Below are 25,327 nucleotides of genomic sequence, written 5' to 3' on the forward strand. Positions count from 1 at the left end.
CACCTTTTAACTTTTAATAACAGTTTAATGAGTGGTTCGTGCAAGCACAGGCCACCTTGAGCCAACCAAAGCCAACAGACAGCCGTTCTTGAAAAAATGGCGGCTTTCATGTCATAAATTGTTTCAGCAGCGTAGTAATTAGCGTAGTTGGCGTTGCTGAGTTGCAAAACGCAGGATCCGATATACGGCATGATTTCAAACGCTAGCGAAGACGGCATTCTAACGCCAGCGCCGTGTGGGGACAGTGTGGTGGATGAAATGCGACAGACTCTGAGAAGTCAGCAGTACGGTGCGTACTAACTAAATAACCGATGAGAGAACGTTTCAGTGATCCTCTGCATGCTTTTGCACACGCAGATGAGCAGAGGGAACGGCGGAAAAAGCTGGTCGACGACCGACGGTCTTCTGTGCCTCCCTTAAAAGAGTTTGAGCCAGTGCCCGTCGAAGAGGTAGTCGTCGTTCTCATTGAGCTCGGAAATTTTGACGTATCAGTCATGCAGGTTCATGTCATTCCAGTTTGAAGCGCTCCTGAAAGATATGAAGAAACAGCGGATCAACAAGGACTACTTGAGAAAGCTAAAGAACTCCCTTTGTCTTGGGGACGAATATATCAATCGCTTCATCAAGTAAGGCTTTTTCATCGAAAGTTTCACATCTATTGATACGAAATCACGGGAAGCGAAAAATGTAACAGAAACTGATACCAAAATGCGGTGTGAAAACGTCGGGAAGGTCGCGTCTTTTGACACGTAGCCCTTGTGTTCCCATCCAGGAGCAACAATGCGCTGGAACTACTGCTGTCTGTCGCCCTTCGCAACTACGACTCATTGTGTCAGCTGGAGGCCCTGGCGTGCCTCACAAACTTGGTGTGTGGGGACCACAAGGCCACGTATCGCGTGCTGCGTTCGGCTGGGCCCTACGTCGTTACCTTTCTCAACGGCAGCAGCCCTTTCCTACAGGTGGGGGCATTACTTTTTTACTATTACTACGGCATCAGGCAGTGTCCTCGCTGGTGTCGCGAAATAACCCCCTACCCAATACTCGGTGTTGCCAACCCGACACATTTCTGAGACAAGAGGATGCATTTCTGCATCGACTGTGCCCGTCCCCTACATCCACCACTGTTTGCCCAGATTCTGCAAATGAGCTTCGGAGAATCTGTGGACAGCTCGAGTTTAACCACCAACGATCTGGACTGTGTCGTTGAAATCGTGACCTGCGAACGTAAGTCGGCGAAAGGTCCCCGCCTGGTATTCCACTGCAACCGTTGCGCAGCTCAAGAGAAGTGATGAGCTGCAAGGCCTCCCAGGTCCGGACAGCTGCTTTGCGTTTAGGCACCGCCTTGGTCACCCCAACGTGAAGCTTTCCCACAAAGAAGTGATGTGGTTGGCGCTTAGTGGGATGAAAGACTTGTGCATCAATGTGACCAAAGAACTCGCGCACGGTGAGTTCAAGCTGTCGAACAGGTGCACACTGATTGGCGCAGCCTTGTACGAGAGGTGGTGCAAAAGGAGTTATGCGCGTGGCTCACAATGGAAGGGCAGAATCAGATGGTGCAAGCTGACGAGTGCCTCGTGCTTTCAAGTGGAATGCTAACAGGACGATTTTTGACTGGAGACGGCGTGACAAGGGACACGGTGGACATAGGGCCCTGGGTCGAGCTGTGGCTCTTCAAATTTGACAAGCGGGACGCTGGCACGTATGGCGAGAAAATCACTGATAACATCTAGTTGGGAACCACCATCCACAGTGACGAGTTAGCGCTGGTGGCGTCCACCGAACCTGGTGAATGTCGCCAGCGTCAACATGCACTAAGTGTGAGAGACGGTTAACCGCACACGGGACTTCGTTGGCCCCGACACCGGTGCCCATGCCCAGAACATTGAGAGTATGTGGCAAAAGGCAAAGCAGAGTCTGGTGAGTAACAACCGGGAGGTCAACGCCGCTCTCCTCAAATGCCACCTCCCGTGGCTCTGGTGGCTGTCCATCAATGGAAGGCAGCAGTTTAAGGACCCCTGCTTTTGTTTGATGGAGGTTATCACCTATGCCTACCCAGCTTGAATACCTGCAATCAGCCACAGGGCAAAGCACCACCCGACGCTACTTGTCCAGACCATTAGTCAAGAAAGTTTTCCCACTGGCTGTTTTTATTTTTATTTTTGTTTCTTTTGACCTCCCAAAAAAGGCTCTCTTCAGGGCCAATGATGTGGTGCACTTGCAGGGAACACTGTGCACACAGCCTCCCACCCCCGTATCCTCTCAAACTTCGCAAGTGCAAAATCTTCAGATAACACTGCCTCGCGAAACAGCGAAAATAAGGACATTTACGCAATCTTCACCCTCCCTCTTCCACTTCCTCGTGTACTCAGTGTACCAAAGTCCACTGTAAGGAACGATTCGAGTTTATGAAGAACTTTTGCAGTGTTGGCACACTAAAAAAGACGTGGACAAACAAAATGAGCATAAGTGCAAACTTCTAACCGAAATTTATTGAAGGTGGGGGAAATGTATACGACTCAAAAGGCAGAAGTCAGGTTAGGAAACTGACCCTTTTCTGTACGTAAATCTCACGCGCAATGTAGAGGTAAGTTGACAATGCGCAATCTCCTGTATGCATAACAGATGTGCGAGCGGGTATGGAAATTTCGTGACACCGGATTTTGTTGTCGAGCTTTACAAGTACGGCACACATTATGATGCCCGTCTTCGAGCCAGTGCTGGTCAACGCAACAAGGTTTATAAGTACGGCACTACACGTTCCTGACGAATTCATAGCGCAAAAAGAACGAGGACAGAGAGGGAACACACAACACAGCGCTAACTTCCAACTAATTTTATTTCACACAAACGTACATATATGTATCCCCAGCGTACCCGCAATCACTTCCCACTGTCACCGGACTACACTACACGGGACTGTTTCAGTTCCAAATTACTTCAGCAGAAAAAGATTTTTAGAAATTAGAAAGCAGTTGTTGGCAACATCAAGCCCACTTATAAGAAGAATAAAAAAAAACAAAAAAAAATGGCCAGTGATTACGATACTTCCTAATGCGATATTTGGGCGCAGCAGCATTGCGCTCAGGCAGCACTCACTCGTGGGCTCTCTCGACAGCAGCGATGATGAGCTTCTGCGTTGGCGGCACGAAGTGCGTGTCAAGAAGGGACCGCGACCCGCGTCTTCGGCAAAGCACGCACACCATCGTCATGCGCATGCCCGCTCACATTTTGGCCAAGTGCTGCGCCATCGAGCGCCTTGTGCGGGCACAGCATACTGCCCCCTCCTCTCACCCACCGCACGCTTGTGGGGAGTGCTGGCTCGCGCCGCCACGGCGAACTGCCTCCCCTCCTGATTTCACAACACTCTCTTCCTTTGCTTTCTTTCATCGTTCCCTTTTTCTTTCACTCGTCGGTCTTGCCATCATTCACAACGGCGATGACACAGCCCAGAGACGGCCGTCAAAGGGCTGCGCCTAAAAGGCCACTAGATTTGGCAGAATAGGCAAAAAGCAGGTTAGCAACTTTTGAGTCTCAGTCAGGGGGTGGTTTAATGACCCCAGCGAGGACACTTTCTTTCATCATCATCATGATCATCATGTTATTCATCATCATCAGCAAAACTAAGGCCTGCTCCACAGACCTCCAAATGGTCCTTTGATGCATCATTTATTCTTGGCTCTTCAGTTTTGTGACACCATCCTCCTGTGAACTTTCCATCATCACCTGCTTCTCATCCGCCACCTTGGTAGTCATCATCTTATTTGGCAGAACACTCGTTGTCTGTCCTACGCATCTCGTGGCCAGCCCCACATTTTTCCTTTAGCTTCAACTAGGATGCGTTCTACACTAATTTGTTTTCCTAACCTATGACTGTTGTTTTTAACACTGCAGTTCCCGTATCCTGCCGCGATCCCTTAGCTAAAGTATGTAGTATAATAAAATTACCTTTGCCTGCACTGCCTGAAACAAATCTCGAAATTGTGCACTGATGCCACCTTCAGGCAGAACCAGCCCTGCACTTTTTGTTCGCTTCTGAGTCAAGTTTGCATTCAGCTGCAACTTATGATGAAGCGTTAGTACATAACACAGTGTCCACTGTCAGCAGATGTCACGGCAGAGTGCAGCGTTTTGAAATCTTGAAGTCTATGTAAGTCTCTGAAGTAGGTCTGTCCGTAAGGTTTCCGTGGTGGGAGTCACCACTTTCAGGCAGAAGAAGGCAGTTCACACAGAGGAGCACGGAAAGGACATCTCAACCACATGGCGCATTAAGCGCATGAGCAACTAGTGATGTGCGTGTGCTTATGTTAGAAAAACACTAGCCAAAATGTCACTGTGAAAGCCCTTTCAAGTTGGACGGGAAAAATACCAGCCAACGCGTCACGCAAGTAGCCTTTCAAGGGGGAAACACAAAACTCCAACTTTTGGGTGTGCTTGGCTTTACGCATATCGATTTGTATATTGTTAAAATCCACGGACACATTTTTTTTCCAGAACCTAACCATAGACAGCTTTGCTATAAAATGAGCATGTGGGTTTTTCAGTAGCAGAAGAGAACAGCCTCTGGTGCGGACATTCCAGAGGTGAACGAATAGTTTTCGTTTTTCGTTTGACAACACGAAGTAGACATCTGCGTGACATCACAAAAAGATGGCACTGGCATTGGTAGTGGCTACAGTTAAAAAAAAAAAAGAAAACGCTCATGGGATGTGAAGTGCAAGTGGCGTAGCAAAAAGAAAATGCAACAAAGCAACCATAATATAACAACAAAAACAATGTGGGGCACCGTGAAATAGCATGTGGCACTTTCAGTTGCATTGCATCCACGGCTGCAGCTGGAGCCACTAAATAAGCTACGCTTTATTCAGTGACACTAGCTGCAGGTATTGCCATGACCAATGCCTGCAGTACCCCCTCCCCTCCCCCCCACTTCTGCCCTTGTTTGTGACAAATGTTTACACCTGGGGCGTAAATGTTTACAACTGTCCCTTTTGAAAACGTCCCTTTCATCGTGACGTACTTCCGGTGAAGCAGTGGGCGTTGGCCATAGAGGCGTTAGCAGTAGGTTTGTTGCGCTTGCGTTACATCACTTCCGGTTGTTTGCTTTTAGCCAATCAGGGCTCGCCAAAAGGGACACTTTTGAAAGGGGCGCAAAAGGGACAAAACTCGAGAATACCACTCCTGGTGTATATCTCGTTGTGCACCTTGTTATTTTTATTATGATTGTTTTGTTCTGTCCTATTTTTGTTACGGTATTGTAAAGGTAAGCGTTTTTCTGCCCTGCAGCAGATAAAGGGACACTACACTGCCGCGTTTCATACATAAGCTGCACTGTGAGTTACAATAGAAATGCGACCCATACCCTTGCTGAATATTCGATCTGGTTGTGCCCATGGAAGCGTGATATGTTGTTTTCCGTACCCTTGCTCCCTTCTTGGGCAGAAGTCTGAACGACGCTGTGTGGTTTGCAGGAGCAAGCGGCCTGGTTCCTGGCCAACGCCGCGATGGACTGCCAGGCATGTCGAGACCTACTGAGGCTCCAAGGGGCGGGCTATGCCCTTGTCAAAGCGCTGCAGGTTGGTTCAGTATTGTGTTGCGATATTCTCGCTGAGTGGGCTGGTTCAATGTTGTTGTCTGCGTTCACATTGTAGAAGAGGTATGTGAGGGTGGATTCATTAGGGCAACCACGTGTCGCCTTTAAGGCACACACTGAAGAGATTTATAAATGTTTCAGTTAATTCTACAGTCTAGAATGTGTAGACAGAGTTCTGATTTATCTTGGCCAATCTACGAGCATTTTTGTCACAAAAACACGCGTTGAAAAGTGCTGCTTTCATTTGCATGATCTTTCTTGTGGATTTATGGATGTCAGCTGGACTGGAGAGTCCGCAGAGTGGGATTTAATAAATTGGGAGCAGGTTTAACCAATCTAAACTGTACGTGACCAAAGAAAAAGTCACAACTATAACCTTGAAACACGCAATCCTCAAATTTTTTACAACTAAAGGTGAATTAACCGCATTGCAAAGTGTTGTGACGCCGTTGCGGCAGCTTTCTTAGCGACTGCAACTGGGTCCCAGTGTTTCCTCTTCCTGGATGTGCAAATAAACGGTGGCTCTAAAAACTTTGTGGGAGGTAAAATTAATAATGGTACGAGAACAACAGTTTGTCAAGTTTACTGGAATGTTGCTTTAAAGGCTGTTGACAGGATTCGTGGTTCATTCGTATTTTGTGCTTGCTTTTTCTTTCTAGAGTGCGCACCCTGCAGTGGTTGAAATGGCTGTGCTTGCACTTCAAGCTTACGCGCAGTCTCCCACAGCAAACGCAGAGTGAGTGCTGTCAAATCTCACATCTCTTTCTTGGGCCACTTTCTGCTGGTGTCTGTATTCACAGTCTCAGAGTGGATTTTGGTTGGCCCAGCGAATGGGAACTTGCAGACTGTCTTTTGCACACCTGATTTCATTGTCACGTGCTTTGGCAGAATGAAAGTTTGAAGAACAATCACTTTGCGGGAAATCTTGAAGGTGGAATGAATTGGAGCAAAGCACTGTATGATTTAATTCACTCCAGAGCCCTTGAGCGCAGCTTATCTCATGGACTGTGGCTAGTGTTTCGAAAGAATTAATATTTTTTTGTTTAAACACAAATGTAGACACTCATGTTCTTTTCACTGTGTCGGGAATCACCAAAACAAAGCCCTGCTTTTGTCTCCCTTTAAAACTTTGTGAACTTCTTAGTGATACAAAGCAATTAAAAAAAATTTTTAGGTCTGTAACGGGAATGCTTATATATAGTTTCGCTGCAGAATAAGTTGGCCTCTTCGAGGTTCGATAACGTTGGCCAGACGTTTTGTAAACAAGTGCATTTTGGTATTTCGATGGTAAATTAATAATGCACATATCACATGCCACCAGCACGAGTTGAAATAGGTAACTGTGAGTTTCGAAAAATTCAAAGTGTCTGCAGTATTCTATTCTCGCCAGATGAAATGCTTGCTACTAAAAGGAGGTACTAGTTGGAATGAATAGGAAATTAACACTTCAAAGTCTGGTCTGAGCAAGGCAATCATGTTATTACCACTTTGCACTGATCTACAAAATGTATATGTAACTACACAATGTAACTATGACTGCAGAAGTAACAACAACAAAACTTCTGTCTTATCCTCACAACCTAAAAGCAGGCAACTTCCCTCTCTCAGATCAGCACTGTAGTTGAATGATAAGATTTTAATACTGCTGCAGTTGTGTACGAAAAATTTCCAACCAGTCAAATCTTGCTACATTAAAAGCCTGCTCTAAACATTACTTTTTGGGATTTCTGCGAAAAAAAAAAAAAAAGGCTGTTGGGCGCATGGTTTGTTACATTCAAAAGCCACATAGTTCAAGCCCAGGCCTCCTTTTTCTGTATAGGTGGTATTCACTGAAACATTTTTACTGTCAATTTCTTTGCTTGGCAATACCTGAATTGGCCACGGACATGGCCGAAACGCCACGGACTTGTCGTGGTTTGTGGCCCTGCCCCCGCACGCTGCATAAGACAAAAAACACCGGCGTGCGTCGTCTGCTCCGTTTCAACCCCATTATCAATGCGGGTGTCAACAGAGATGTTATTAATCGCACTCACAATGGAGTCAAGGCATTACTTTGCGTTTGGTTGGGTAGAGTTTGGAACGTCCAACACACATCATGTGCTTAGCACGAACAAGTGCCACCAAATAACGGAACCCGACGTAACGAGTGACGGTGCACTCACTTGGTTGCCTGCATGCGTGCATCACCATTGAATACAACCTATACATAAAGGAAAAGAAGTTTACTGCAAAAGTTAATGTGAACGCAAAACAGAAAATTGAGACGAACAACATGGAAATTAATGTCGTCTGCCTTCCCCCTTTTATTAATTCATAAACATTCTTTGGCGAATGCCTTACCGAAACATTGTGACACTTTATACCTGCAAAATGAATGGGCAATCGGTCAAGTAAACTCATGTAATCGGGACAATAGTGTAAGCGCAGATGATTGGTACCTTCAGAATCGGCACGACTGCAAGGGGAAGGGTACCATGCATGTGGCATTTCGTAGGAAAACGTGGGGCCTTCATTCATTTATATAAGGCTGCTTTTATTACTGCTGGTAAAACGTTTTCCCAGCAATGCGTTTTCATGTAGTAGTGAAGCACACTTAAGTGTTGAAGCCATCTCCCACTCTTTTCTGGTGGAAATGCTCCAACACGACACTTTCCATTCCACCCTCCTAAGAGGTGAACTTGGATCTGCCCCTGTTGTGATCTTCAGTGCGCCTTTTTTTTAAAAAGCTTCTTATCTTTTTACTCTTTACTGAGTTATTAAGCAAGTACACACGAAAAATTTTAGCAGCCATTGTAGTGTGCTTGTGCGCATGTGTGTTAATGCTAGCATTTGTCTGGAACACCTGACTACACCTCGTTGAATAAGGTTGAACTGCAGAAATATATCACTGCAATGCTGTAACGCATCAAAGGAGTACAGACGTGAAATTTCAAAGCTGGGGTAACTATGTAAAATGCTTCCTTTTTATCAAGAGATATCTTCCAGCAAGTTTCAACAGTAACCGTTCAGTAAAAGGTATTTTAAATTCATTTTAATCTTTGCGCACACGAGAAAGCTCAGAAAGGATACCGTTCCGCAATTAGGCATCAGCATGTCGCCATCTGCTCCTTCTGGCCCCAAGCTGCAGACGTGATGGTTCTTGTGACATGGCCAATGCACTGGCTGTGGTTGGCACACGCTGTTCTGCTGTGTGTATCACGTCGAGGTTTTGGGACTGAATTCGTGCTGCTCAAAGCATGGAGATGGTGGAAACCAGGCCTGGCTTGGGTGCACGCGCGAGCGCTCGTGCGCACGTTTAGACTGGCAGCGGTGCGACAAGAACGGTGACGTCACGAGCGCCCTCCTGTCATGGCAGCCACTTCAGTGTTCGTTTAATCGAATCTGAGACTGACACAAATAAACGAAGTGGTAAATAATTATTTACGTTGCTATTGCCCGTCAAATGTGCCACTCTGTGATTAGTGGGCTTGGAGGCACCCACAGCAGCAAAAAAAAAAAAAAAACTTAACACGAAATTTTTTTGTCAGTACTCCTTTAAAGATCAGCCCCCTTTCACGCGCAGTCGTGAGAAGGGTTTGGGGGCCAGGCAAATTTTCAACAGCTTTGCACGGAAAGTTTCAGTCATGTTGAGTTACAGAAGCCATCACATTTTCTTTTTTCTTCCGAGTAAATACTGGGGTTGCTACGCGAAACTGGAAAGATGATGTTCGGCTTGTTTGGCGCAGGTCATTGTTCATTTTTGTGGATTTGGAAGAAAGTCTGATTATATGGGCTTGTATAAAATCTGCAAAGCCTGCAATGTCTATAAAGACAATTTGCATGCTTCCAAAAGGCATCTGAATTTAAATCTGCACAGTATATGAATTGTTGATTGTTTTTTTCTTGTGATCGCTATGCCTTCCTTGCAATGGCTTGTGGTTTGCCACCTGGACATTTTGTTGATATCTAACAGCATATTAGTAGGTATTCATTCATGTACACGTTTGTTTGATATTCCACATCAGACAAAAAGAAAGCTCTCAGTGATTGCAGTCAAACCTATGTATGAGTGCGCTTCTTTACCCACTCGGCTTCCACGGCAAGTCAAGTTTTAGGTTAGCGGGAGTCTTCTTTGCAATTACTGTTGTTGTTACTGTTAGTATTAAATAAAGTTATTCAACTGATCATTATCATTTTGATTATTGTTGCTATCACTCTAAAGTAATGCCTTTTGTTCCCTGCTTTCCAGAGACCTCATTGCACAGGGGCTTCTCAAACACTTGTGCCCGTTGTTTGACCAGAAATCAGCCAAGCACGACTTCCTAGCACACCTGGGCTGGGCAGCCTTCTACGTTTACAGCGGCTGGTGAGCCTGCGCGTTTGTTTTACTGGCATTTCTTTGGCCGTTCTTTGCAACCTAGGGTGCGTTCTAATTTTCCCTTTAGATCTCTTTGTTGCCATCTTAAGGGACCATTTGCGATGTTAAGCCCTGTTCCAATCCTCATTAAAACAGCAACATAAATTGATTCGCGGAGACAGCATTGAAGTCAACAACGTTGCAGGCTGTACTTACTTCCTACGTGTGCTTGCTGGCATTTGAAGCACTGCAAGAAGGATGGCAAATGTTGGTCGTTTTTATGTGGACCAGTTATCACAGAGTGTACATGACGTCTGTCTCTTTCCAGTGACAAGGAGTGTTTTGATGACCTTCAGGGCTACACTACAACCTTGTGTAACGTGACTGCCAAGAAGGTTGTGCAGTATGCCGCAACACCAACAGAGCACGCTGGGGTAAGTGTTGCTTGCTGTTTTTGTCGCATTCAAATACAGGAAGGCTTTGAATGAAATGTCTGCAACCGAAGTGTTCTGAATTCCCCAAAGAGACACTAAAGGGTGGAAACAAGTTGGGCTGTATCGATGGATTATGGTGCCAAGAATCTAAATACACCAGTCTTGCGACTAGCAGTTGTTTAATAAGGCAGAAAACGCCAGAAACGTGAAGACAGGGGCCGACGCATCATACGCTTTTGGGTACTACGGTTTGTGACGTCACAAAGGGGGTGAGCGGCGAGAGCTCATTGGAGAAGCATCTACAGTCTAATCCCACTATAACGAGTCCGCTTCAACGAAATTTCCGCTTCAACGAAATATTTTCAATTCCCTGTCAGCTAGCTGTAGACGTCAATGCAACAAAGTCATCGCCACCACGAACCATTTGTCTGGCTTGCTTTCGCTTCTACGAAATTTTCACTCATTGGGGCTGGGTTTGAACAATTATTTTACAATAAAATCAAGCATAACGCCAGCTATCTGTAACTTTTTATAGACGGTATTCGTTGAAAAGTATACCGGTCAGTTTCTTCGCTTGGCAACACTGGAAACGGCCACAGACATGGCCGATGCGCCACGGACAAGGTGCAGCCTGGGCCACTGCGGCCGCACGCCGAAGAAAAAAAAAGACACTGGCGTGCGTCATCTGCTTCGTTCCAATCTGATTATAAACTGTGGCGCCAACAGAGATGTTAATAAGCGCACTCACAGTGAACTCGACGCAATATTTTGTGTTCGGCAAAGAGTTCGTAACGTGAAACACAGTCATGTGTTTCACAGTCGTGCTTAGCACGGACAAGTGCCGCCATCCCGCGGAGCCCGACGTAACGAGTGACGGCGCACCGTGGCCTCCGCGATTTGCTGCTGGCGGCGCGCCGCCGGTAGCCGATCGCGGAGGCCACGGGCGCACTCACACGGTTGCATGGAGGAAAAGAGGGGTGCCAGATCTGCGGGCCGTGCGCACAACGTCGCCTAGCAACAGACGGTTGGCCACAGATATGGCGGCGCACACTTGGTTGCCTGCAAGCATTCCACGCCATTGAGTACCGAGGATACACTCAAGGCGCTTAGTTTCTCCGAAAACGTGCGCCGCGTGCCCCCGCTACCAGCCATAAACAAAAACAACTCATAGATGGACACCATTGTTTGCTGGGGATAACGATGTGGGTGGCCGTCTTTACATGAGGCACAGGCCCGGTCCGCCAAGCTGGAGCTACAGCCAATCCGTATCCAGTTGAAATCGCGCGAATGTGCTCTGCTGCTGGTGCGGCGCCGTCATGTATGCGTTGTGAGCAGCTGTCATTGCAGTTTTCCTTCTAGAGTTCTTGAAAGTCAAAAGCAAGAATAATGTTTTCATGTTTAGCCTTGAACCTGTGTTATCCCGCCTTAGTCACGAGCACGCGCTGGTGATAAATGCAACCACGCGGCTTGCCTGCCAAGGTCAGTTGCCGCCGTGCCTAGTGAGAGGATAACTCCATGGAGGATAAGATAATGGCACTTCTCCTGCCTGGCACAAGTGAGAGGGGAACTTCTGACCGCGGAGCAGCTATCTGCAAGTAATCAGCTCGGTTGATATGCCTTGTTGTGCAGTAATGTTTTGTGAATGCATTTCTTCAACTCCCCTTTTCCCCCCCATAACGCGCTCTTTACGAGCAGGTAAAAAAAAAACAGATAACCATTGGTACGTTTGTTATCCGAATAAACATGGCGGCGCAATTGCGCATCAATGCTTTTTCTAAACATGCATTATGCTGTCAATGATGCGGATAATATACGGTGTTTTTTTCTTGCCCTTCCGTGGTGTGTTGGGGCAGATTTCACCTGAACGAATTTCCGCTTCAACGAAATTTTTCGCACGTCCCATCAATTTTGTTGTATAGCGGGATTTGACTGTATAGATCTTTTTCTGAAATAAACAGTTCCAAAGTGTTTGAGCACGTGAAATGAAAACAAATCAAAGTTTTCCATGCGTTCATCACATCTAAAAAACACACCCTTCAGCTTTTTTACGCTGCGAGGCAGGCCGCTTCCCTCACTATTCAGTCAGCCGTTGTGCATTCAGTTTCGTTTTCGAAAAGCAGTGGTGTGCAGTTAGCGAAGTCAATAACCTACGAGGGTGAATGCCCAAGCTTCTGCAAGCAATGTACTTGGCAGAAAGCAGCTAAAGCCTCTTCATTAGAATCGGCCAAAGGAAGAAGATGCACTGCAGGTGGTTAAGCGAGCCGCCTGCGCTTCCAATCTAAGTAGGAGGAGGAATCCAATCCAAGTTGGAGGAGTGACACTTTATTTAAGGTGTTGCTATCGGTAAGGTGCCCCCGGTTTGAACATAATCGCCCATAAAATGAACGTACTTCGAGTGGTTGGCTGACCAATCCGCCCACTCGCCTCGAGCCGCCGTTGATAATCTGTAAAGCGTGCATCGCTCTTCCCTTGTTATGTTCAAGCCAAGTGGAGTGCGGGCAGCAAATGCCGACACGGCTGCCGTGAAGAGGGTTTATTTCACGCTGGATTGGTGCCACGCGAGAGAAGATAATATGAGATGGCTGTAATTACGAGACGACCGGTGGAATGAAGGCGCGCTCCTGAACGGCGCTAGCAGGGAGCCCGGGACGCCAGGGTTGATATTCGAAACAGTGCTTGTTGCTTCTAATGAGGCTTTGCTGGCAGCCAGCTGGTTGGGGTCTGGGAATCCGCAGTAGACGGGCCTACCAGCTGCTCGAGAATTTCACAGCGTTTCTCATTCCATCAGTGAAAGATCGTAACCACCCAAGCCAGCCTTCGTGGTGAGAGAAACGTGCCGCTGTCCACCATGGCTCAGAGATGTAAAAGCTGCCGCTGCGAGCGTTAATGCTGTAGAACGCACCCGTGCTGCCAGTGCATCACTCCTAGTTTGTGACAGAATGGCTACGTCACGAAAAAAATGAAAAGGAAGCGGCGGGTGTGAGAGAAATACCAGCTTTGTTTTGTGATTTCTCAGCAAATAACGCATCGTTGCTCGTTGAACAAAACCCAAGAGAGCTAACAAGCGTATAATCTTTAAAAAATTTGATTTAGCCTTTAGTTTTAGCGTACCTTTAGCATTGCAAAAAATGGCGCAACACTTCTGATGTCACACATTAGTGTGCACACATAACGATTAGTGTGCACACATAACGTTTCCCTGCATGTGATTGGGCCCCAACCAACCACTGCAGGCGCTGACGTCCCTGGTGGCCTGCCTGTCCACGTGGAGCAGTGGGTGGCCGGAGTTGGCCCTGGCCGTCAGCGACACGCCCGGGATGGTGGCCACTCTGGGTCATCTGCTGCAAGCGCCTTTTCTCCACCTACGCAGAGAGGCCCTGTGGCTCGTGGGCTGCCTCGCAGGTGCGTGTCCCGTTTTGCTTGGCGCTTCGAAGCAGAGTACACGGTGGGGCCTAGCACAGCCGCCATGCTTTGTGGCTGCGGTGGCCATCGATTTCAATGCATTGGGTGGAGGGGAGAGGGAAGGACGCTAGGAGAGAGAGAGAGAGAGAGAATTTATTGCTCTTTCGCTACTGTGACGATCAAAGACCAGCTAAGATCTATAGGTGCAGACGGGAATTACACAGACGACTTCATTCGACTTCACTCTGCGCTACGCATTTAGAAAAAAAAGATGAAACTCGGTGTTGGGTCAGAGACATGTTAGAAGCCATTCATCGTGTAATTTGCTTTGGGATAGTTTCCGTAAAACAAAAGTTGCAGCCGTTTATCTGTAATCATACTCCCTGCTTAGACGGACACGTATTTATGGAAGATGGGAATTGTGCAACGTTTACAGTTTCGCTGTGAACCAGTTATGACAGATGTCTGAAACTGGGTGTAATGATAGAGTCGTCTTAGCGGCTAATTTCTGTATAAGTTTTTTTAAGTTGCCTACATTAGAGTGAGAGCTGCAGAGCACTGTACACTAGCTTTGGAGGCGAAAATTCGATCGTACGCGGCTCTCTTTACAGGCAAAGGTTTGGTCAGAACCTAGCCATATACAGCTGTACTGTAAAAGAGGAATTTTCAGTTAATTTACATGGCTTTGTTTTTAAGTATTGGATCATTGCCATATACAGTTCCACTGTGAAAGGGGAAATGTTAGTTAGTCTACATTACCCTGTTTTTAAGTATCAGATCGTTGAGCAGTGGCTTCTTAGGTGCAAAAGAATTTTCATGATTTAATTGTGCAGTGGTGCTGAATGCAGTAACATGAAGGTTGGTCTCATCAGAAATTGGTTTTAGTTCAATTAGGAGAAACGAATGTACTTGATACATTTCGCGAAATCGCATTTGCAGTGAGTCAAAATACATCTTATGGTGCTCATTAGCAGAAAACAGGACATCGTGCATTATTGAGCAAAAAAGTCAGGATACCACACATGGGTCAGGACTGTCGTAGTGGTATGGCATGTCTGTGTTCCTCCAGTTCACTTGCCAGAAATGCCTACTGACTGGGCATTGTGTCGTGAACAGAGACTGGAACTTTAGACAAAATCCTGTTTTTTTTTTTTCTTGAGTCCGTATCAAGTCTATTTGACATGTAAGCAAGAGGCAGGAACTAAGCATTTTAATAAGCAAACATTTATTGTGCCTATAAGGGCCTATTTGGAGGTTTGTGCCTATATGGGCTTATTATCGCCTAAATATGCCTTTTTGTGCTAGATACTATGCCTTTTGGGGGTTTTCTGGGTCTATATTTTGCTAAGATAGCTCTCTCTTCAGAACCGCACGGCTCAGCCGTTGTCGCACGCCGTTTGCGGGCAGAATTCACACACCATGCCGAACACGCCGAAACACAAACCCCACGCTCGAGCCACCGCTATCTCGACCTGACGTTACCCCAAGCAACTAGGCCGTTACAGGGCTGTACGCCGCGACACTGCAGCCAACCTTGCCACCCGGTGGGCTTGACATCACCCGTCTCTGCATGAACTCTTTCGTTCTATGTTCTTCTGTTGCGTGGATCAACGGCGAAAACTTTTGACTATTCATTGCTAATGCAGTAAACATAAGCAAACAAGACAATGAACGCAACACAGCCAGCAACGTGCGCTCAAGGTCAAAGGGACCTCGCATGTGAACATTGACACGCGACGGTTTCAAGTTGATGCCACGGACATGGGCACAGTCATCTATTGATGATGGATTCACCGCCGACTGACAATATTCATGTAGCATGAAGGAACGAGAGAAGAAGGTTATGGAAGGAACATCTTGGAACTTTTAAGTAGTCTAGTCGCGACAGCCATCGTTACCCGGTATGGCAGCAATGGTCTGCCGTACCGGGTAACCTTTAAGGGCATTTGAACTCTAGCTCTAAGGGTTAGTTCCAAAGAATCTTGCAAGCTGTCTAACGTTGTAATCGGTATATGGTGCGTAGTTACTGAATGTTGTTATTCGCAGCAGCTTCGCTAGTTATCCGCTTCTGCAGGACAGGATGACTCAGTAATTTATCCATAATTATTTCACTTCGCTTTACTGTCTATGGGATTGACTAGCACTGTGAGGAGCTGAGAAGGTCCTTCTGTTTTGTCAACGTGTCTTGGAGGAGCAGTTACCGATTGTGCCTTTTCCACCAGAGTCCGTTGTCACCCCTTGGGGAACTCAGCTAAGGGCAGAACAACTACCAAAACAAACAATTTGGTAGTATTAACAGCTTTGCAATTGACAAAAGCGTTGCCGCCCAAACTACTCTACACCAAGCTACACGCGCATAACTTGGCACATTCATATGATGATTTCAGGTTCTTAGTAGAAAGGATTCAGCAGCTGAGAACTTGGGTGCCATTCTGCCTCAGAACGCTGAGCTCACTTAGAAGGTCTGAGACAGGTACACCGCCATTTCCGAAGAACCGGTTACTGGCAGAGTAATTCCGAAGCTTAAATCTGCCTTGGACTTAAAATTCCTGGATTCCCTGTGCTAAAAGAACTGCCAAAGGTTTTGAGCAGCACACATTTTAACTTTCGAGATGGAATTAGACCATGGAGCATTCCTAAGTGCAAGCATGCTTCGCCAGCAGCGGTGGGGGTTGAGCGTTCTTTTTCACACACAAATATCAAATGTTAGGAGGCGCAACTTCAAACCATGAAACATTGAGACGAGTAATTGCTTTCCCACAGCAAAATAGTTGGCCGCTGTTTTCATTGCAAGTCAGAAATTTGTCTACATGAATTAAGCCTATATGTTACCTAAATGACACTTTTCAGTGCATATTATGGGCGCCTAAAACCTTCGTTTCTTGTGCCTAAAGACCCGCTCTCTAGTCACGAAATAGCCTATTATATTATCTTTATTCGTACGTTACAGTAAAGTGGTTTGACGGATCTCACTCAAATTGAGCGATGCCTTTCTGTCATGCCTTATTCAAACTCCACTGGTTAGTTTGACTCCCAGCAAGCATCCTGTGCTACTTTGGTGCGTGTTGAGTGTGGATCTCTTTCCCTATCTCTCACTCCAGGCGTACTTGGTGAACGTGACTTGTCCCCCATCACTAACGCAACCCCAGGCATTGTGCCTCTACTCAACCCAGGAGCAGCCTGCATAGAAGAGGTGGGTAGGGTCTCCTTTTTGGTCTGCCTATACTGCTTAGCTGAGTGTGTTTTTTTTTTAATTTATTTATCTAATACCCACAATGCCAGGGGCATTACAGCTAGAGGAAGCACAAAACAAAATAATACAAAGTTGCAATCAGCGACACATCGGCCTTCCAGCATATCAAACATACACAACATCTGTACAATGCAGATACAACTCACAAGCAAGCACCCATGAAATCACCGGGTTCATAGAAAGAAAAGAAATACAGTGTCACAACAGTCAAAATGTGTTACGTCAACTTTGAAAATAACTAATCATTTGATAGAAGAGATAAGATGTCGGAGGGCAAGTTGTTCCAGTTGCGAATGGTCGAAAGGGGGGGGACTGAAACTATTCAGTTTTACAAAAGTATTCCCTGCCTAAATGCGTGATTGTGTGCATTGTGTAGCACTGCAACCTTCAGTTTGTTCTAGTTCTAGATGAGCTTTGAAAAAATATGGGCGTGGGAATACTTGAAATTTCGAATACGACTTTAATATTCTTCCTATTCGAAGCATATGCGATTCGAAAAATGATTATCAGAAATTCCTGAATGTATGGATATTGTGGAAAAGCCAGGCAAGTAATGTATTGCTGTATTTACTCGCGTATTGACCCCTCCTCCTCTTTTCTTCTTGAGAATTTACTGTCTTGCCACCTTGCATAAAAATTGTAATGGGATTATGTTTTTATCTCGGCATGGCAGCTCATGCCTTAGACGATCGCAGTAACTTGATATCAGGCCACAGTACGCGCAGAAATGCAAAAAATCCAGTCTAGCAAAAAAAGCTTCAAACAGTAGCCGGAGACGCAAGCATGAATGCCGTGGCTCACAATTTAAAAATTGTGCGCTTGCGGAATGCCATCTGCTGGACACAAAACAATCTTGCGTACAGCGCCACGAAAGGACTGTGGCATGCGGACAAAGCACGAAACATACTCCACACTCCTTCCCTGCTCAGTGCTGTTCTGTGACTTCGTCATTAGGCGCCATGGTTTTGTTCAGCTGTGTTCCAACCTTTTTTTTTGTGCTGGTGGTGTGCGGCGTACGATTGGCCAGTACGTACGTGAGCTACACAGCCGGTTTTAAACTGAAGATGGTGGAGCATGCATTGAAGCACATGGAAACCACGCAGCTGGGCGGCACTTCAGTCTTGACCCAGTGTGTGTACGCTACTGGCGAAAACAAGAGGTTTAGGCGATGAACAGGGATCGCCGTATTTCATGGGCCCAAAGAAGGGAAGTTTCCCTGTCTGGGAAAAGAAGTTTTGGAGTGCCTTGATGGCACAGAAGACGCTGCGCTGTGCGCTGACAGCATATGTGGAGCAGCAAGTGACTTTAGTAAGGACATCTCCATTGCTAGTGGGGGGACGATGGCGAGTAAGAGGCCACTAGCATGTTGTGAATGAAAAATAAATATCGTTATATAGTTACCTACGTATTTTTACTAGAAAGGTAAGGTGATCACAGCCGTTCTCTTAGCATCTTTATTGTATGAAATTTCAACTTTTAAAAATCCGTTGCAACTTTTTTCCGCATAATGAACTGTCCCCCCAAATTCAAGCCGAATTTTGTGGAAACAAGTTGGTTCATTACGCGAGTGAATACGGTATATGCGTGCCGTGCATTTTCCAACACGTACGTGTAAGTTATTCAAACGCGCTGCTTTTTTTTGTTACCTGGGAAAATACAACCTGAAATCGCATGCGCATTAGAACCAAGTACCAGTTGAAACAGCACTAGCGTCAGCTTGCCGTTGCCAGTGTAACGGAGCAACCAAGATCACGTGCGTGTGCGAGCGAAATTTCGAACTGGCCACTGATGTTTATGTTCTCACACCAAACAAGGGCACATGCAAAGCTGTTCCACACTACAGCTACACCAATGCATGCACACCCACACGTGTACGCACACCTCAACAAAAAATATGAGCAACAAAAGATCTTTCCAATGGCTGCAAGTGTGTTATCTACCAGCCAGTGCTTCTTGTGCCCGTAAAAGATGAAGTAAGCTTGCAGATAGCAGAGCCCCAGCTTCGCCCAGGTGGAAGGGTTAAGGGCAGCCATGGTAGTACCGTGCAGAGTGCCCCCTTCCTACAAGTAAAAGCACTGCCATTCCATGAGGGCCCCTCACTTATCATTCCTATTTTTCGTAGTTTTGGTGACTCGAGTTTGAAAGGGTGGCCCCACTGCATAGTTGGCCGCAATTACGCGGCTGCACTGCACAGCAGTGCATCGCATCGAGCTAGTGCAGGGGCGAGATAACGTGTCCAAGCCAGCAGGCGCTGTGACTTTGCTGCCACATTGGAGCATAGTGTGCTGTTCACTCTTCTCGTGGCGGGGGCGCAATTGAAACGTTATCTCGCAGGGGCGCAGTTATCTCGCGGGGGCGCAGTTATCTCGCCCTAGTGCAGGGGCGAGATAACGTATCCATACCAGCAGGCGCTGTGACTTTGCTGCCACATTGGAGCATAGTGTGCTGTTCACTCTTCTCGTGGCGGGGGCGCAATTGAAACGTTATCTCGCAGGGGCGCAGTTATCTCGCGGGGGCGCAGTTATCTCGCCCTAGTGCAGGGGCGAGATAACGTGTCCATACCAGCAGGCGCTGTGACTTTGCTGCCACATTGGAGCATAGTGTGCTGTTCACTCTTCTCGTGGCGGGGGCGCAATTGAAACGTTATCTCGCAGGGGCGCAGTTATCTCGCGGGGGCGCAGTTATCTCGCCCTAGTGCAGGGGCGAGATAACGTGTCCATACCAGCAGGCGCTGTGACTTTGCTGCCACATTGGAGCATAGTGTGCTGTTCACTCTTCTCGTGGCGGGGGCGCAATTGAAACGTTATCTCGCAGGGGCGCAGTTATCTCGCGGGGGCGCAGTTATCTCGCGGGGGCGCAGTTATCTCGCCCTAGTGCAGGGGCGAGATAACGTATCCATACCAGCAGGCGCTGTGACTTTGCTGCCACATTGGAGCATAGTGTGCTGTTCACTCTTCTCGTGGCGGGGGCGCAATTGAAACGTTATCTCGCAGGGGCGCAGTAATCTCGCGGGGGCGCAGTTATCTCGCCCTAGTGCAGGGGCGAGATAACGTATCCATACCAGCAGGCGCTGTGACTTTGCTGCCACATTGGAGCATAGTGTGCTGTTCACTCTTCTCGTGGCGGGGGCGCAATTGAAACGTTATCTCGCAGGGGCGCAGTTATCTCGCGGGGGCGCAGTTATCTCGCCCTAGTGCAGGGGCGAGATAACGTGTCCATACCAGCAGGCGCTGTGACTTTGCTGCCACATTGGAGCATAGTGTGCTGTTCACTCTTCTCGTGGCGGGGGCGCAATTGAAACGTTATCTCGCAGGGGCGCAGTTATCTCGCGGGGGCGCAGTTATCCCGCCCTAGTGCAGGGGCGAGATAACGTGTTCATACCAGCAGGCGCTGTGACTTTGCTGCCACATTGGAGCATAGTGTGCTGTTCACTCTTCTCGTGGCGGGGGCGCAATTGAAACGTTATCTCGCAGGGGCGCAGTTATCTCGCGGGGGCGCAGTTATCTCGCCCTAGTGCAGGGGCGAGATAACGTGTCCATACCAGCAGGCGCTGTGACTTTGCTGCCACATTGGAGCATAGTGTGCTGTTCACTCTTCTCGTGGCGGGGGCGCAATTGAAACGTTATCTCGCAGGGGCGCAGTTATCTCGCGGGGGCGCAGTTATCTCGCCCTAGTGCAGGGGCGAGATAACGTATCCATACCAGCAGGCGCTGTGACTTTGCTGCCACATTGGAGCATAGTGTGCTGTTCACTCTTCTCGTGGCGGGGGCGCAATTGAAACGTTATCTCGCAGGGGCGCAGTTATCTCGCGGGGGCGCAGTTATCTCGCCCTAGTGCAGGGGCGAGATAACGTGTCCATACCAGCAGGCGCTGTGACTTTGCTGCCACATTGGAGCATAGTGTGCTGTTCACTCTTCTCGTGGCGGGGGCGCAATTGAAACGTTATCTCGCAGGGGCGCAGTTATCTCGCGGGGGCGCAGTTATCTCGCCCTAGTGCAGGGGCGAGATAACGTGTCCATACCAGCAGGCGCTGTGACTTTGCTGCCACATTGGAGCATAGTGTGCTGTTCACTCTTCTCGTGGCGGGGGCGCAATTGAAACAGTGTTCACTGCGCTTCTGTTGTAGCCGTGTAAACGTGTCCATATACCGTATTTACTCGTAATTTGCGCACTTTTTTTCGCGAATTTAGGGCCTCAAAAAGGGGGTGTGCAAATTACGCGGGTATAATGCGAAAAGTCCAAAATAACGTGTAAACGGTCCTAACGCGGGCTATACAAATAAGAGAAAATCGAGTATGATAGCAAAAGCGAACGATACTCGTTTATTTAAACGCGTACACAGTCAAAAGTACACAGAAAGTAGTTGGAAGTACACAGTCAAAAGTGCCTACAAAAGTCCAGTCTGGTTGTGGTCTAGTCGGAATCGCTCGTCGAGAAATCCGACTCCAAGTCGTCGTCACGGCCGCCATCACTGCCCTCCCAAAGCGCATCGTCCTCAGTTCCGTCGAGTGCATTCGACAGCCCCGTCTTTTTGAAGCTGTGCTCCACGATGCTGGGTGAGACCATGTCCCACGCTGCCACGATCCACTCGCAGACTGTCTCCGTTGGCGGTCGCTTTATCCTCCCAGTGGGAGTGAGCCTGTGCTCTCTGCTGGCCATCCACTCGACGTACATCTTGCGCATGTAGTCCTTGTAGGGCTTGTTGACCGACACATTCAAGGGCTGCAGGACAGATGTTAGGCCACCCGGAATAACGGCCAGGTCGGTCCGCATGTCGCACAGCTTCTCCTTCACACTCTCCACAAGATGCCCTTTGAAGCTGTCAAGCACCAACAGCGATGGCAGTCACAGCAAAGCCCCCAGTCTCTTGCCCCAGACAGTGTCGATCCAGTCCAGTCCAGTTCGTTTAAGGAAACCACAAAAGAAGCATCGAAATCGCATTAAAGCACCATTCGTTAACTCATACAGGCATTTGGCCAGTTTAATGCCCGAAAATTAAACAATCACGAAGGAAGGCTCTTCATTCCATGGAAGTACAGGAGAGCGCACGCACTCGCTTCGGCCCCGGAATGTTTCGGCGGCCTGGCGAAGTGCCGTCGTGATGACGCGGCTGCTCCGTGGCTGCAGCCAGGCTGTACTGGGCGTGCACAAACAGAACGCGCACCTCTGGTTTAGCTTGGCCATGGCAATGGCCATGCAGTTTCTTCGCTTGCCACCAGATGCCCGAAACTTAATCTTCGCCTAGCGCTTGTGACATTATCAGGCTTCTCCAGGGTGCTCCGTTTCCCCTCCTGTCTTATTCTTGCTCCGTGGTTTCGTTTAAAGGGACAGACAACCGATTTTTGTCGAGTATATATTCTCTATCCCAAATGAAAGGGCATCACTTAAAGCCCCTTGACGAGAAACGGTTTGGCTGATGACGCCCTAGAACTTTTTAAATCGAAATTTTTAGATCTACGAGCCGTATGTGTCCCTCCCAAAAACAATGCTGGCAACCACGACATAGAGTAGCTCGGCAACATACTTTTGTCTGTATGTGAAATGAAAAAACGATATTAAAAAAACTTGTCCTTAGCTAAAAAAGTTCGAATCGTAGGCTTTTCTGTTCCTTTATGTGTGTTTTTAATGCAACGGTCTATTTTGCACAAATGCGCCATCTGTTGGGATAGACGATGGGTAGAATCTGGCTTCACGTTGTGGAGGTGGAAAGTTCGATTCTCCCCGGGCACGACGTTTTTTTTTGTTTTTAAGCTGCCGTTGGCGTACTTGGAAACTGAAATCAAATATTTTGGCAGAATAAACGCCCCTGACTCAGGCAGAATCGTCAAAGCTCCTTCACTGGGTCTGTTTACTGAACGCTGCCGTTGATTCTGGGCATGGAGGCTCAGTTAGCCACACTGAGAGCACCCCAGCGACGGTGGGCAGCGTGTTATTAAAATTTTCAAAATAATGTGTAGAAATACAGATACAATTTAACCTTGTACAAATACTTGTATTAAAAGGTTTTCAATACTCAAATAAACGTTTCAGCAGTTACAGTAGCTGCTAGGTTTGCTGGTCACGTGACAGGGATACATATTGTAGTGTCAAGTTTCGACACTACAAACCCTTCCGATTTCAGGAAGTTTGCTGCCAAATTAAAATTGTTTCCCCAAATGTGTTTAGAAATTGCTTGTGGTTACTGGGCTATATAAAACGCTGGCTTTCATATGAGCTAGAGAACATATACGCGACAAAAATCGGTTGTCTGTCCCTTTAAACATATATAGTCGCAAGCACTTCAACGTTACTCGCGATAGGCGGATACAGAGTGCATATTTTCTGAACTTGCTGGGGGGGTTAATTCTTTATTCTGCACGATAATTTGTAATGAGTGCAAGTGTGTTAACCTGCTGAAGCATACCGAAATACATTTTCAGCAATTTATTTTACAAGGGTAATAAAACTGCTGTTGCGTCTTGTTTTGTATATTTTTAAGGCTACACAGATTCAGTATGCAATTCAATATTCGAAGACAATTTTCAAAGTGATGGTTTCTATGTCTAAATTGTGGCAGTGTTGAAAAGAATGCACTGCAGGAAAGCCAACAATACTGCCGGGAAGCCAACTTTACACTGTGGGTTTCCACCAGAGGCGCATCAGTCACACACCACATAAACAAGAAGATATCTACTCGTATAACGGGTTCCATTGTAGTAGACCATTTGGTTGAGTGCCATTCGGTTGAGCAGTGGTGATGATTCTCTAACAGGCACCAAGATGGCTCGCCACACACTTAACCAATGGGAAGCCCAAATCTAACCGAATCAGCAAATTCAGATGAACCAATCACAAACTAATAGACACAAAATCATAGCATCACATTCAGTTAGCTCAGTGTTGTCGTAGACTTGGACTTTGGCTGATTGGATTGTGGACTTTGCATTTGTATTGGAGGAAAAGCTTTGCATTTCAACTATCTTTATTCCAGAAAGGGGTGTTAAGATTTTTTGCTTTATTCTTATACAATTCCTATCCGAAAATTTTGATATTCCCAAACCCCTAAAAAATCTATTTGTGTGGTCTATTTGTGGTATGAGAGTTCCCAGCGGTAGCACTGCCTGCAATTACTGCGAGGAGCTAGACCCCATTTCTTGGTGGGAAAAGGAGACCTTGTAACACTGCCACTGTACTTTTGTACGGTGCCGTGAACTATGCAGCAAAGAACAAAATAAATTACCGCTAAGGTTACAGTTGTGTTCACCTGATATTGTATTCGTTGTTGCTGTATTCAGTTGAGGATCTAGGGTGACCTGTACAAGGAAAGTGGTGTGAATGACATTCATTGTAGGCTTACCATTGCTAGTTCAGAAAGTACTTGAAGAAGGGGGAGGGGAGGAGGGGGCAGATAGTAAAGTCGCATCTGAATCAGCACGAATGCGGGACATGCTTTTCCTCGTAGGTTGTCACACTGCTGCAAAGCATCGCAGCAGTTCTACCGGCCTTCAGGCGCAGTCTCAGTGAGAACCCTGCAATCTTGGCCCAGCTGAGGCAGGAGGCGGTCTCCCAACGTCACCAAAAGTTTTTCAGGAATCTTCTGGGCATGCTTACCTAAGTGGACTCGCCTTGTATAAAGAAGACTTGTACTGGCGCGCTGCGGATAGCAGCCGCTTTGTGTGAATAAGGACGTTTTATTGCTGCTGTGGAAATTCAACCCCAGCCTTTGGTGTATTTTTGAGTGAAATAGTATTGTTAATAAAGTCGTACATACCATAAGACGTCCTTGCTGCCTTCATATGTTCTTCACAACGTCCCTACTCCGGAAGTTTTGTCATCGAAGAGGGAGCATAGCCACATTTGTAATAATTAGGATTTATTTGATTCATTTGTGCTGCAAAAACTGTCACTTTGAAGCGTCTCTTTTTTTCTCCATTTCCCTGCGGTCGTCAGGCCAGAATAGTGCACAGCAAGCTAGTCTGAATGCAGTGAAGACATTTGTCGGCCTACTATTCTTGTGCACTGGGTACAGTTATGCACGCAGGATTACCTCATCAGAAAATAAAGGTAAGTATATGCCATCAAGATTGCATCATCGACTCGTCTCAGTGGCTCAGTGGCTAAGGCATTGCGCTGCTGAGCACGAGGACGCGGGTTCTGTTCCCGGTCACAGCGGCCACTTTTCTGATGGAAGCGAAAAGCAACAACACCCGTGTGTTCGAGATTTCGGCGCACGTTAAAGATCTCGCGGTGGTCAACATTAATACAGAGCCCTCCACTACAGCCCACCTCATCACCTGTGCTGCATCAGCACTTAAACCCTACATTCAGTCAAT

General features: G+C 47.1%; 1 protein-coding gene across 1 annotated transcript; it reads left to right on the forward strand.

Annotated features, from left to right (window-relative positions):
* Positions 1–56: 56 nt before the first annotated feature.
* On the forward strand, positions 57–24,763 carry LOC144161474 (uncharacterized). The gene is made up of 11 exons (XM_077692129.1): positions 57–289; positions 358–449; positions 517–626; positions 773–959; positions 5,469–5,573; positions 6,250–6,326; positions 9,819–9,935; positions 10,255–10,360; positions 13,594–13,762; positions 16,864–16,955; positions 24,457–24,763. The coding sequence occupies exons 1-11, from the start codon at positions 190–192 to the stop codon at positions 24,607–24,609; spliced, it is 1,308 nt and encodes a 435-aa protein (XP_077548255.1). The 5' UTR covers positions 57–189; the 3' UTR covers positions 24,610–24,763.
* Positions 24,764–25,327: the final 564 nt, after the last annotated feature.

This window comes from Haemaphysalis longicornis, unplaced genomic scaffold (assembly GCF_048455015.1).
Source record: "Haemaphysalis longicornis isolate Haplotype H1 unplaced genomic scaffold, Haemaphysalis longicornis Haplotype H1 scaffold_115, whole genome shotgun sequence".
Lineage (NCBI taxonomy): Eukaryota > Metazoa > Arthropoda > Arachnida > Ixodida > Ixodidae > Haemaphysalis > Haemaphysalis longicornis.

Excerpts from the sequence above, each read along its gene's own strand:
- LOC144161474 (XM_077692129.1), top strand. The coding sequence starts at position 190 with ATGATTTCAAACGCTAGCGAAGACGGCATTCTAACGCCAGCGCCGTGT. Across the intron at positions 5,574-6,249 it reads CCCTTGTCAAAGCGCTGCAG|AGTGCGCACCCTGCAGTGGT; the intron begins GTTGGTTCAGTA and ends TTTTCTTTCTAG. Across the intron at positions 16,956-24,456 it reads GAGCAGCCTGCATAGAAGAG|GTTGTCACACTGCTGCAAAG; the intron begins GTGGGTAGGGTC and ends TTTTCCTCGTAG.